The 13,915-nt window shown below is 39.5% G+C and overlaps 3 protein-coding genes across 9 annotated transcripts in view; 1 reads left to right on the forward strand and 2 right to left on the reverse strand.

Moving 5' to 3' along the window:
• LOC108057484 (sodium-coupled monocarboxylate transporter 2) overlaps nucleotides 1-1,089 on the reverse strand; it is a 36,237-nt gene extending 35,148 nt beyond the window's left edge. Inside the window, exon 1 of one of the 2 annotated variants that reach the window (XM_070216099.1) lies at nucleotides 911-1,089. The gene's annotated coding sequence lies outside the window, so the exon portion shown is untranslated. The remainder of the gene's footprint in view (nucleotides 1-910) is intronic. The other variant, XM_070216097.1, reaches the window with a different exon arrangement.
• Nucleotides 1-13,915, forward strand: part of LOC138913243 (uncharacterized) — a 66,475-nt gene that overhangs the window by 32,117 nt on the left and 20,443 nt on the right. The gene's annotated exons all lie outside the window — the stretch shown is intronic.
• Octalpha2R (alpha2-adrenergic-like octopamine receptor) overlaps nucleotides 12,441-13,915 on the reverse strand; it is a 54,979-nt gene continuing 53,504 nt past the window's right edge. For 2 of the 3 annotated variants that reach the window (XM_017141774.2, XM_070216096.1), the window contains one exon: nucleotides 12,441-13,788. In XM_017141774.2, coding sequence (XP_016997263.2) covers nucleotides 12,619-13,788 — 1,170 coding nt within the window. In that variant the 3' untranslated portion in view covers nucleotides 12,441-12,618. The remainder of the gene's footprint in view (nucleotides 13,789-13,915) is intronic. The other variant, XM_017141775.2, reaches the window with a different exon arrangement.

A 13,915-nucleotide genomic window follows, 5' to 3' on the forward strand; every position in this document is an offset into this window, starting at 1 on the left:
TTTATAGTTTGCAGTTTGTAGTCACCGGGTGAAGCAGATGTGCGGGCACGAACCCTAATACTATTTGCCACCAGTGAATGGACCGGAATAAGTTGGACAGATCTTTTTTGTTGATTTCGAAGGGATTTACATAATCAAATAGATATTGTAAGTATCTATATAGTCAAATCTGTTTTCAATTAGTAAGAGTGAGCCGTTGCGGCGAACCTGTTTCGTTGCCAGCTGACTATTTAGCGCTTTATGTGGCATATTTGAAAAGTTTGACTAAAAACCGTTTAGATTATATTTTGGTAGCTCGTTTGCATTGCTAATGAGCTGTGAGGGGTCCAGGCCAGAATTAATGGCCTGACCATGTGAAAAGTTCGTAAATATTTAGCATTTTGAATTAATTTATCAAAATCCAAAAACTACTGGCCATAAAAAACACACCAAATCAGTCGATTTATTTGAATAGGAATGAAATTTCTTCGGAAATGGGGGTTTTTTGTTTCCCGCCATCAAATATTTCTTTGGATTGTTGTCAAAATTTTCCGCTTATTTTTGACAATTTGGTCGCGCAAATTTTCGAAATCACAAGCACAACAAAATTTTCCACATCTCAGTTGGGTGGGGGTGGGTCGACCTTCGTTATCAAAAATTTCTGGCACGTCCGCACGAGTGACCCAAGGGCTCTCGAAACCCTCAAAAGGGTTATGTAAATAAATGCCTCTCGTTTTCGATTGAACTTCCAGTCAGCCAGATCGCGTGATTGCAGAGCCCCCTGATAATGCCGAACTTGTTCAATCAATTTTCCGTTTATCGCCTACACTTTTTTCTACTCTTTTTTCTATTTATATTGCAATGCTTTTGTTGGTGAATAAATTTTTGTAGCACGCTAAGATGAGAAGCAAATAATAATAATTGCGTTTACTTTTTTTTTCGTTTTTCTGCGAGCGTAGTTTTCTTCCTTTTTCTTATTTTTGAAATTAACTCGATTTCGGGCACTTGGCGTTTTCGAAAATGGACTGTTAGTGCTGCACGGATCGATTCGGAACTGCGTCTTGTGTCTGCGAGCGCCACGACGGGTTTGTTTTCATCGCCAGCTGCGCGGTTGCCTCTTGGGCGGCATTTATTTCTCTGTTGGCTCGATCTGTTCGTCGCGGAAGGTTCGTGAGACGCAGCCGTCGACGCTGGCAGCGCCGCCAGCGGCTCTGCTGGGCGTACCGCCAGCGACAGCATCTCACAGCCAAAGTCCCAATCGCATTGATTCCACACGTTAAAAATCAAGAAAGAACTCAAGAAATGAGCGATCCGACTTTGAGATACCCGGCATTGCTCATAAATTTGCTTAAACGTTGAGGATCATATTTAAAGGATTTTTCCCAACTTTTATTCCTCTCCCTGTACTGTGAAACCAGAAAATATAGAATTTTTTTTTGATATAATCATGCCAGCATTTACTGAAAAAAATCATAGCTTTTAGAAAAATAAAAAGATATATCCTTAAAGCCAAATTAAGGTTTTTATAAATTTTTTAAGGACTAACCTTTAAAACCTCTCTAATATTTAATAAAAATTAAAATATTTGTTTATATTTTCTAGTTGGATAAAATTGTCAAACGATAAAACGCCATAAATAACAGTTCTTTAAAAACGTTTCCTTCATAGACTTTAGTTTTTATCCCATAACGACCGCTTCTTGCAGACAAGTAACCTATCGCAATATAATATACCCACATTACCTACGATTACTGGGTATCAATACAACACTTAAATGAACGAACATCTCTTAGTCGCACAGGCAAATATTGTGGATTTGTTTACGCACTGGCTGCTGTGGCACAGAGCCGGTTTTAACCATATATTTTTTTGGGGCCCACAATCGATCCACTGACCAGTGGCCAAGCAATGGATATGGATATGGATTCTGCTCCACGCAGCACGCAGCAAGCAGAGTGCATTTGCCTCGTTCGGCTGCGAAATGGAAATATTCGAAATGCCAGCGCAAACATGGCAACGTAACGCGATATAATTAACACATGCAACGCTAACGACGACACCGACAAATGTAGATAAACAAACAGCAATTGTCGACACTGCCCTTTGCCCAATTACATTGGATGGGTGTTCGGGTTTTCAGTGGGCGGAGTCAAGTGCAGGGGCAAAAATGAAATACGCTGGCCCTTTAGAAGGGGGGAATTTCCTTTTGGCCCTATTGGCCCCAAGCTAAAGTGACTCATATCTCATAGTCGAACCTTTAATTATACGTCTAACAACGCGTTTATTTTGCCCCCTATTTACATATGTTTTATACCACTAAAACATGGAGGCAGGCTCAAGAAGCAAATACAGTGAGGAAAAATCTAAAAAAATATTATATTTCATAAAGAACTTGTGTTCATTAGTACTTGAATTTTAAGTATTTTTTCATAAGCTATAATTTATTATAACATTAATCAAACATTATATTGCAGATTTATTTAACTTCTAGTTGTAACATAGTTTCAAATAGCAAACCAAGCTCACATTTGATAAAAACATTAGCATGTGTATTTTTTTATAAGCTATAACTTACTTGTATATAATTGATCATAAAATATTAGACAGAAATGTGCTGCACTAACAATGTTGTCTAAATAAATTTTACATACTTATACCCTTACAATTTTATTGCCATTTTTAATAATTTTCGAATATCTTTAAAAGATAATTCCTTGCTCTCAGTGCAGCTACAATTAATCGCTTCGTTTGTCGCTCGAGTTGTTGGTACTTGCGGCTAGTTGCATGTTGCAGACTTTGCAACTTTGTGGGCAACTTCCGGCAACAATTTCCACGCAGCCAAAGAAAAGTTTTTGCATTAAATGCGAAACAGTGTTAAATAATTTCAGCTATTTTACGATCATTTTTCTGGCCAATGGGCCGGCCTAGTCCTGTCGGCAGTCTGCTCGTGTGGGTAGTTCGCCTAATCATCTCCAGCGGAAGTGTTGCCTCCTCCTCCTGTCCCTCATCCTTTCTATCCTGGGCATAGCGTTTACTTTATGACCACTAAGCAGGGCGGTGGTCGACTGTTTGGCGGTTGGCTTGGTTGTGCCAGTGAATTAGCACAAACCGCATGTTAGATTCGTTGATAACATGCCACCACCTCACATCCTTGGGCCACCCACATCCAGCAACTACCAACCACCACCCACCACATAGACAAGTTGTACAAGTTGGTGTCCTGTGGGTGTGGGCGCGTGTCCTTAGCCATGCAGTTAGAGGCTGTCAAGTTGAGAATTTTATGCGAAATGTTTAGTAATTAGTTGCATCCGCAAGGGGAAATTACTTAGCACAGCGAACCGCAAAAGTCCCTCCCCGTCTCTCGACTTCCTATCTGTCATTCCCCACCCAGCAACCGTTTTGCCTGGCTTGCTGGTGCAAAAGTTCAAGCGTTGGCAAAATGTTGACAGCTTCAAGAAATACACATTAAGGGTAGCTGGCTTACATATCCTGCACACGGAAAAAAACTACAGAAAGATATTGCAATATGGTTTTAATTCCATTTTAATTTCATTATTTTTGTTTAAGTCCACTTTAATTCTTGTTAATTATTGAGTAAACTAGTATATTACAATGCTCATTATGGTTTTAATTTAATTTATAGTTCCGATTATAAGGTATTTGAATTATAAATTAAAGAGGAAACACTCTTCTCATTCTTTTAATATTATTTTAATCAATTCAGGATGTTTAACGTTTTTAGAAACTTTTGGGATACTCATTGTAAAAACAGATGCGAAATTAAATGCTTCACAAATTAATTCTGCAGTCGTATTCAGATAGTTAAGGCTTCAATTAAAAATGATTCATTTTGAAAGGCGTTTCTTTTCTTTTCTTTACTTTTTTTTTTATTTTACAGAAATAAAAATCTGCATACGTATATATTTTACAGAAATAAAAGTCCGGATATTATTTAATCAAAATATAAGCATTTATTTGTTATATTATTTCTCACTGCACGTATTTAGACGTCTTTCCGTATCACGCATACGTGTAGTTGCGCGACTGAACCAGCTCGCTCATTACTCATACGCAGCGTGCAACGGGACTCCTGTTGGTGCCAGGCGTTAAATTAACTAATTAAAACTTGCACAACTCATGTAGCCATCTCTCTTTTTTACGTTTTGTGCCATAGAAACGAGCTCGGCTTGTGTAGCTTCTTGTTTCGTGACAATTATTCGCGGGTGCTTTTAATTTTTTCTAATGCCGCTGGAAAATGATGTTGGCAGCGACTTCTGACCTGGTTGATAAACGCTGCACAAGTTTTGGGAGCAACAACTGAAACAATTAGCACTGTGGCTGGCATTTGGATTTGGCCCGCAGGTTTTCACTCCCTCTGCCCTTTTCCTTCGCACAGACGCGGGCTGTGTGTTTTTGGTTTGGGTTTGCGCAGGAAAGTTGTAGGTTTTAGCCCAGTTTTTCGCGGAGCGGCGTCACGTGTGTAATTAGCACCTGGCTGGCTGGCAGACTCGCAGACGGGCAAACAAACTGGCTTGACAAACTTTGCATGCTGCTGGCGCGCTTTTGATTAATGAGACTGTTGCGGCGCTAAGAGCGCGTATTTGGCGCTAATTATTTAATTGCGCTCACAACACAATTGATCACACAGAAACTTGTTTCGTTTTTTATTTTCCTTTTCAAAAAGAGTATAAAGTACACTCTGCTAATGAATCGCCCAGGGATTGAGTCAACAAAGTGGGATAATTGTGTCCGGTTTGGGGTTTCCATTTAGCTAGATAAACTTTGGACGTATCATTTCGTATTTTCTTTCTGGGAATGCATTAATCAGCAAAAAGATGTGCAATTAAACGCACTAAAATTTTCAAGGAAATGTGGAATTATAAAAAAAAAAATTTCGCTACGTGCAAATAATAAGATTAAACCCGTATTGGGTTTTTAAACAAAGTATTTAGAATTTAAATTAATTTTTAGAAAATAATAGTTTAGTCAATATACTATTTGTTTTTCACTGAACAATAGACAAGTAAAGTGTTTCTACCTGTAAAATACTAAAATACCTGCTCCTTAAGGTGTGCTATTATTTTTTTATATATCTTCCCCCAGAAGTGCGCTATATTTAGTAGCTATCTCACCTTTTGTTAGACTGCATTTTTAATGACCGACTTTGACAGCTCGGCAATGTCAAGGCTGCTGTGGAAAATCAATATGCTGAGGAGCCGAAATGCCGGTCCTTTTTGGAGCGGCGTCTGCGCATACAGGAAATTAAAATGCCATTTAAAACGCCGCATCTCTGCGTCGCATTTTTACTCCCTCCGCGAATAAACTTTTGCTGAATTTATTGGGTGTTCTTACTTACTTCACTCCCTTTGTATACCTTCATTGGTATGTCACTTTCGCTTTCCATTGAAATTCCAAGTATTTCTGGCCTTGCACAAAAAAAGAAGGGCGACAACAAATAATTTGACGAATGCATTTAAAGAATTTAAGAATACTTTCGGTTTTATTATTCAGTTATGATTTCTGCTTTTCCGCTCTGGTTTTCCGATTCGCTTAACGAGAGTAAGTTTTAAAAGGTTGTTTATTTTTCAGTATTTTGTTTGGTAGCTTTAGCTTGGTTTTGATGAGTTCGAGTTGGAACCTCTTGTCGTATTCTTCGTCGGCTGTTTAGTGGTAATTGTAATCGTACCGTATAATTTCAATTAAATCTTTATTGTCCTTTCTACTGGACATATGTACTTCACTTAGCTAATAGTTTTAATTTAGTTCTCGTAGTTATCATATATCGTATGGTCTATATTATAAGTTCCACTTAGACTACAAGATCTTAGGAAAACAACTTGTCCCATACAATGGGTAAATGTTACGTTTGCTCAAACTCAACTGGTGTGTGGGGGTAGAAAAAACAACGAAACTTAAAGTTTTAAATGCGTTTTTAGTTCTTGGTGTTTTGTTGTCTCGCTATTCTCAGAAATGTACATTTAGTTTTTGGGAGGAATCGCCTTTAGTTTAGTTTGGTTTAGTTGAACTATGATATATGATTGCCTAAATGCTAAAACTTTTCGACTATTGTTGCTTTTTTGGGGGTACGAAAGAGGGGGTAGTCTTCTCTGATGTTAGGTTGCTTTTTGCTCTGTCTACACTTAGTCTCTTAGCTTTGGTATAAGTAAATACTTTTTAGTTTACTTGTTCGACTTACATGCGAAAATTCAATTCTTTGGTGGCTTCAATTTGCAATTTTGTGTTGCTCAATTTACATTTCATTATCGTAATCGTAATCGTATTATATTTAGGATAAACTACAAACTATAACATGGCATAATTTATAGGTATTTACAATGCTTAGTTGCTAAGTAAGTTTGAAATGCTCTTAATTCCCTTAACTAACTTTCAATTTTGATTTGAGTTCTCTTTTTTGGCCTCTTGCCGTGTGGGTGAGTGTGGTTTTAGTGTTTTAATTTTTGGTGGTGCTCTACATGCAACCAAGACGTTAAAAGGGGCTCAGATTTTAACGTTTTGACCACCCTGAGTCGATGAGTGATGCACGATGAACCGAGGAGAATCGTAACTCATAGCACCATGTTACTTCGTTGTTAGCTATGTGGACACTACAAAAAATGTATAAATAACGAAATGTGAACTCTTGCTCCTCCGTAACAGATGAAAATAAATGTCTAATATTTAACATAGTTCCTTACTTATTCATAGAATATTTTCTGTGTATTTTACCCATTGTTAACTACAGTTTATTAATCGTAGCTTGCATGGCTAGGAAAACTAACATGCAAATTTGTGCAGCATTTTTCTAAGTAATGTAAATTTATGGCTTACATTTTCCATTTGGTTTACATTTTATTATGTTTTTGCTAGTTTTCTGTTTATTTTTTTGTTGTTTGTTTTGTTTTGGGAAGAAACCTTTCGAAATACATACACTTATTTAATATTCACACATTTAGTTACATAGTCTGCCCCGGGAACAGAAGTTGAAGTCGGTGAAACGAGGGAACGAATACAATGCAATTGGAGAGAGCGTAATTGTAGTGGAAGACTTCCGCTTAAAATGTAGGTAGTTTTAATTTATGTTCATTTATTCCGTCATTTACCGAAATTTGATTTTTTTACCGCTTGATTTGATATACATTTGCGTGCACACACAGAGGTTGTTGTACACATGTTTTTTCGGTTCCGTGAAGTATCTCGATGCTCATAAACTGGTGGTATTTTCTTATTTTTTGCTCATATTTGATCTACACACAACTAGGTGGAACAGACACGTATGAGAGAGTATGAGTTAAAATTGTTGCTATGCATATGTCGTACGATACAATTAAATGAGTAAACTTTTCTATTTATCGGCAACTATAAATTATGCTAAATATATCTGAACTATTCAAATACCCGCAGTCGCGTTTATCTAATTTCAAAATTCAACTTTAATATATATCTGTTATTTATCTTTAATATTTATATATATAAATATTTGTGTCTAGTTTACAATTAGCAAAAAGTTTAAGTTTAAATATTGAAATACGTTTATGTTACTTGCAATTTGTTTGCTTTTTGTTTTTTGTAATGAAATAATTTCATTAAACATTTCAGTCATTGTAATTTTTTTGTTTTTGGCTTTGAAAGACAAGCCTCAAAACTTGAACTTAGATGGTCGCATGGCTTATCTTATGGCAAACAAATAAATTCCATTCTTTTTCGTTTCTAAACCTGAACACAGGCATTGGATTTGCTTAGTTTTGGGCGGCGTTTTTGAGACATGCAAAATGGGGGGAGGGCCTAAAAAGCGTCAAGCATACGACCCGTTGAACCGAGCCAAACCGAAACCAAACCGAACGACCAACTCAACTTTTCCAATTAATCAACGGGGGGCGCATTTTAATGGCCGCTGTCGCTGTCGTCATTGCCTCATAAATATTCATGCTGTCAATGCGCATAAATACCTAAGTGCATATTTATGGTCCAACATTTGTCGTTATGAGTTTTACATTTATGGCCTTTATACTTTATTAATTAATATGCAGGGCAGCAAGCCGCATTTCGATGATTCATGCCCTTGCAGCCGCCTAATGGTCACGATAATTGCTCCAAGAGCGTTCCAAAAATATATGTATAGGTATTTCTATATATATCACAGACCCTCCAAAAAATTCCGGCGCCACGGAAGCGTTCATGCGATTTCGGCAACAATGCAATTTTCTGTGTGCAATTTTCACGTGTTTATCATGTGGGCGGGTCGTAAACGAAAGTGAACGCCGTTTTATTGATGGCTTTGATGCTTTTATGTTTGAATTCATTTAAGTCAAAGTGTAATTTATTTTCTATTTTTGAAAGAACCTGTAATTATGACTGGCGCGTCTGGGCAATAGTTACGCATGAATTACCATTTGTGTGCATGAACGATAGTAATTTCCAAAAAAAATCCATTAAAATGTTTACCAACAGTTGCAGAATACTCTGAAAATTCTGCAACCGCAAACAAAAATTCATTTAAAGTACCTTTTCCCTGCCTATCCGATTTTCTATAAATACCTCTGCAATTTGCCAAGTTAATCAGGCATTAAATTGGCTTATGGCATTAAATGCATGGCGCCGAAATAGATGTTGACAGAAATGCAAATTCTAATTTACGCATTTTACGCTATAAATAATTAAATTTCACAAGCGAATTTGCGGCCTCTGGCAATCGAAATTAAAATGTAAAAAAGGATAAATGAGACAATAAGACTACAGTAATCTAAAATGTTTTTATGTAATTATTGTAAATGTTTTAAGCTTCATTTTGTTATTTACTCGTTTTCGGACAACTCCCCTGTTGACTCAAAACAATTAAGGCAAACAAAGCGAAAAATTCGCATTCCAAATCTCATAATTAAATTATGGGAATTAATTTAAATAGCTCTGAATTATTCAAAATGTTTTTTCTCACATTTTTTGTTGCTCCTTGTTTGTTTGTTTTTTTTTTGTTCTGTTTGGCTACTTTGGCATGATAAATTTTAAATTGTTGTCGAGCATTTAATTTATGGTGATTGCTAATTGTGACGTTAATTGCAATTTTATTAATGTGCCTTAGCAAGGTCCGCAAAGGCAGTTCCCTTCCAAAATTTCAAAATAAAAAGGACACAAAGGATGGTGTTGCGTATACGTCGGGTGGTCTAAAATGCCAGGCTGCTTTTTACGCTTTAAGTGAAAATGACTTTCAGTGTGCCAGGCAAAACAATGCCATCCGTGGAATGCCGTTCGACACTCATCTGGCTGTCGCACCTAAGTGCAGTTAAGTGCTGTGTGTGTATGGTGCTGTATTTGTGTTTCCACTGAGAAAAATATAAAAATGTGAGAGAAAATATGCTTGAAAAAAAAGCATGCTTCACAAAAAAAAAATTAATTTTTTGGCCAACAATTCTGGTTTTGAACAGCAGATGACTTGAATAATTAAACACTACAAAAAAAAATGTCAGGTTCGAAAATATTAATCTTTTTTAACGTATTTATAAATATTTTTATTTAATTGTAAACAGAATATAAGACTTCTTAAGCTAAGTATAAAAAAAAAAGAAGTCATGATTGTTTCTACCACTGTCATCAAAAGTTTAAAGATATTTTTAATTATTTTTTTGCTCTTTAATTTACATTTTCTGAAGTTACCCGGTTTTTTAATTTTCTCTTCGTGTACCTCGCGCATTTTAATGTGCCTGCTGCACCACCTGCAGCACCGCACCACCCTGCACCACCCAGCACCACCTCCACTTGGGTTTTCCCTTGCTGTCGATTTCAATTGTTTTCGATTTCGCTTTGTGCACGACAGTCCTTTTTTTGTCCTGCCATTTAGCTTGTTGTTGCTGTTGTAGCTGTTATTGTTGGACTTTCTGTCGCTGTTCAAATTGTCATTTGAGTGCAGTTGTTGTACACACATTGCTGACAATGCCAAAACGTTCAGCAGGATGCTGTGTGATCCATAAAAAATGCAGGCACCAAAAGCCTTCGGTGTTTGTCTTTCAACACCATCAAAGTTCTTGCGTCGATATCCATTTATTCAAATGAAACACTTCCCTGCACATTCAGGGCCGATCTCGGTCGCATTATTTATGCGTTCTTAAACAATTTTAAGAGGTCTTCGGCAACCGCAAGCACTTAGCCTATGGACAGAGCTATAAATCTGATCAATCTCTTCGAAAATGCCGACATGTGTTGAAAGGTCGAGCGAGCAGCCTAAGAGCTGCCATAAATTTCGGATGTTTCGGGACGGAGAACAAGGTGATTATAGATGGTATATTGGAGATTGAAGATTGCTCTGACCAGATTACGATTTGCTGGTTACAAGTGGCTGGCAGATTTAGTTGCACCTTGCCACAAAGTGTCCAAAAAATATGAGGAACGAAGCCATCGCACAGGAAGTAAAATAAATTGTACGTAAAATTTATGCATAGACTGTCAGCCCGACGTTCCTCCGTGTTTTTCTGTGTGGGCTCTGGGCCGTACAATATATTTTTTCCTTGCCATTTTTTTTTTTGGCTATAGCTTTGGCCAGCAAAACAAGCCGCCCAACCAGCCAAACGAAATGGAGAGCCATTCTGGGCCACATGCCAAAAACAGAGTCGTCTGTCCGCCCCTGTTCCTGGCCATGCTCCTCTGTCTCCATCTTCGTCTAACTCGGTGTCATTGTAGCGTTCCAGTGACGACTGTCTGTCCGTCCGTTCGACTGACTGAGTGACTGACTGACTGAATGCTTGAATGACTGACTGACTGGGTGACGGGCTGTCTATTCCACTCGGCCGGGCGCATGCATTTGCTGATGCATAGCCAAAAACTAAAGTGGGAAATGGTGGAGAAAATGTTGCCAGGGTAGGAGGTACACACAAAAAGAAAATATTGTTTCCAATTACATTTTTATAATTTCTTAATATTTTAAATCCCTTTAAATGATTGCTGATACAAACCTAAAATATATTTCTAAAAGCTAAAGAATATGGCTTCAAATTAAATTTGTATTGTTTCTTAATATTTTTCAAATTGAAAACCCAAATTTTCCAAACTTTAAATATAAATTGTAAAAGGTGAGGAAATCGTCTGCTACAGCCTTGAGTATTAATGTGCCTTTCCAGAAAAAAAGTTTTAATTCAAAGCTAATCCACCAAATATATTTTCTGTACAAAGTATTTTCCTATCGTTTATAAATGCATTTAAAATATATTTACAAAAAGGTAATTATTAAAAAACGGAAAAATAAATTGTAAGTTAAAAATGTAAGAAATAATTTCGGTACCCACATTTTTTTTTAACAAACTATAAGAAAATGTATTTTTTTTTATGAGTGTAGAAGCCAACCATTTGCATTTGCATCTGTCTGTGCCCATTAGGCATTGGTTCCCATACATTTGGTTTATTTTTCTTTTTCATTTTTGGCTCCCACTTTCTGTGTCGCTGAGTGAAATATCTTTGAGTGAATGAATAAAACTGCGGCTGCCTTGTGGAATCTGTCGCTGTTTCTGTTTCCCCATAGCTGTGTGCTCACTTTGTTACTTTGTACTTTGTTGTGCTGGATTATAGTTACATTTGTGTGCACATGGAATTATTGATTTGGCCCCCAGCCAAATGGAACCTCGCAATTGCAGGGGCGCCCTGACTCTAAGATTTTCGTCGAAGTAGTGGATAAGCGGCTGCCAAAGTATTAAAAAGGAATTAAATTAATTTGCTGCCAACGTTCGACTACGCACACTTGTTGACCTCGATTTTGATTGCCAGTGCACAACAATGGTAGAGTTTCGTGGAAGTAAGGGCCATGTATTGCCCTGCTACCTGACTCTTGACACATTTGCAGTCTGCACTAATGTTTGGCATTGGCAATGCAGCCGCAAATGGAAATTTGCGAAATTATTTCAAGTTGAATGGCCATACCCGTCGCAGGCGGACACATCCATTCAGGGAGCATAATAGATGTTTGCCCAGCTCAAATTCTTGTTTGCTCAGCTCATGCATTTCTATGAGCTCGTCGAGTGTGAAAAGTGTGTGGGCCGTGGTGGGTTCGGTTCGGTTCGGTTCTGGGGCCTCCGGGACTCTGGGGTCTCTGGGTTCAAGGGTGCTCGAGAAACCAAACGAAACGAAACCAAAATGCGTAAATTGAAATTGAGAGATTCCATCAAATTCACAGCCGTTCATTGCTTTTGAAATGAGCTACAATGTTCGTTACTTTTTTATTCAAACAAAAAGTTCAAAGAAAGATGGGGTTAGCGATTGGGAGTGGGCAGAGCTGCAAAACTATCGATTGTTAGTATAGTCGATAAATTCGATAACATGAAATATCGTAATAATTGTACAAAAACCGATAATCTGAAATGGTTAAAAATAAAAAAAATTCTAATAATTTTATGACTTGCAAAATAATCCAAATTGTTGTAAAAATGATCAGTAGGAAAAACATGGAAAACATATCTAAATAATCGATAGTTTTGCAGCTTGGGATTTGGGGGAATTGGAAGGGACTGGGGCTTATGGCATTACCAAAACGAAGCAAATCTAACGCCTGTAGTGCTGATACATGCCATGACCATAGCCCATGGGTGTGCTGCCCATGGCACGTTCGGTTGCCTTCTCGATGCTGGCGTAAACGCACCTGTAACAGCACACATAGGCCAAACATCACTTGAACAGGATGCGCCGGAAGGCGCGCCGGAAGTCCTTGTTGAAGATGGTATAGATGGCCGGATTGAGGGCCGAGTTCATGTAGCCCAGCCAGAAGGCGACGGCGAACGCCGAATCGGGTATATTGCAGTGGCTGCTACATGCCGGCACCAGGATGTACAGGAAGAAGAACGGCAGCCAGCAGGCGATGAAGCTGCCCATGATCAGCCCCAGGATTAGGGTGGCCCGCTTCTCCTTCTTCCGCGCAATCCTTCGCTTCTCCTTCTCCGGATCCCGGGGCTTCGGGGTCTTCGGTATGGCCGGCTCCAGTTCCGCCTTCACCACCTGCTGCTGATGCTGCTGTTGCTGCTGTTGATTTTTGTTGCCCGTCGCCGCACTGGGATGTTGATTCTTGGCCGCCGCTTTGGCCTCGTTGCGACGCTGCTGATTATTCGATTTGCGCCCGAAGATCGGCTGGCAAAGGCGAAACTTGAGCGGCTTGACCACGGCACAGCGACTGACCACGCCCGAATCGCTGCTGGATGGATCGAATTCACTCACCATGTCCGTGTCCACGCCCACGGATAAGGCTCGACACCTTCCGGCGATTGGGGAGACGCGCAGCTCGTTGCCCGGCGTTTGCAGTCCTCCTGTCGTCGTCGTACCTGCACTTCCATTTCCCCCGCCAGCGGATGCTGCTCCTCCTCCTCCTCCTCCTCCGCCTCCGCCATCCATGGCCACGCTGCCGTTGTTGTTGTTCAGCGCATTGATGGAGTTGTTGCTGCCCATGGACGGGGGCACGGGCACATTGAGACCCACCCGACCGGTGGCTATCGTGCTCACATGGAGCGTTTCCCTCGGCGAGGTGGGCTGTGCACTGTCTATGGTGGAGGCGGCACCCCCATTCCCGCTGCTCACCACGGTGACCGAATTAACGCCCGCCCCATTGGGATTGGCATAGGCCAGCACCGTTTGGGCGGCCACCGCCTCCAGTTCCCCCGCCTCCGAGGTGGAGATGTCGGAGGCCAGGTCCATGGTCACCGTGGGTATCTGCATGGGCAGAGTGGCGCTGTTCGGTGGAGTCTCGATGGTGGCTATTTGGCGCTGCTGATGCAGCTGCAAAGCGGCCGCGCCGCTGGAGGAGGGCATCGGTATGGTTCCTTTCTTGGCGGTGGTGAAGCTCGTTACCTGCGGCGAAAAAGGTCAAAGGATGAGCTACTATTAATTCACCGAAAAAGGTCAGGAGATGCAATGAAAAATGTCGCCTAAAAATTTGGTATATTCATGATTATAGTATAGGGGAGGTGAAAATGCT

This window comes from Drosophila takahashii, chromosome 3R (genome assembly GCF_030179915.1).
Source record: "Drosophila takahashii strain IR98-3 E-12201 chromosome 3R, DtakHiC1v2, whole genome shotgun sequence".
NCBI lineage: Eukaryota > Metazoa > Arthropoda > Insecta > Diptera > Drosophilidae > Drosophila > Drosophila takahashii.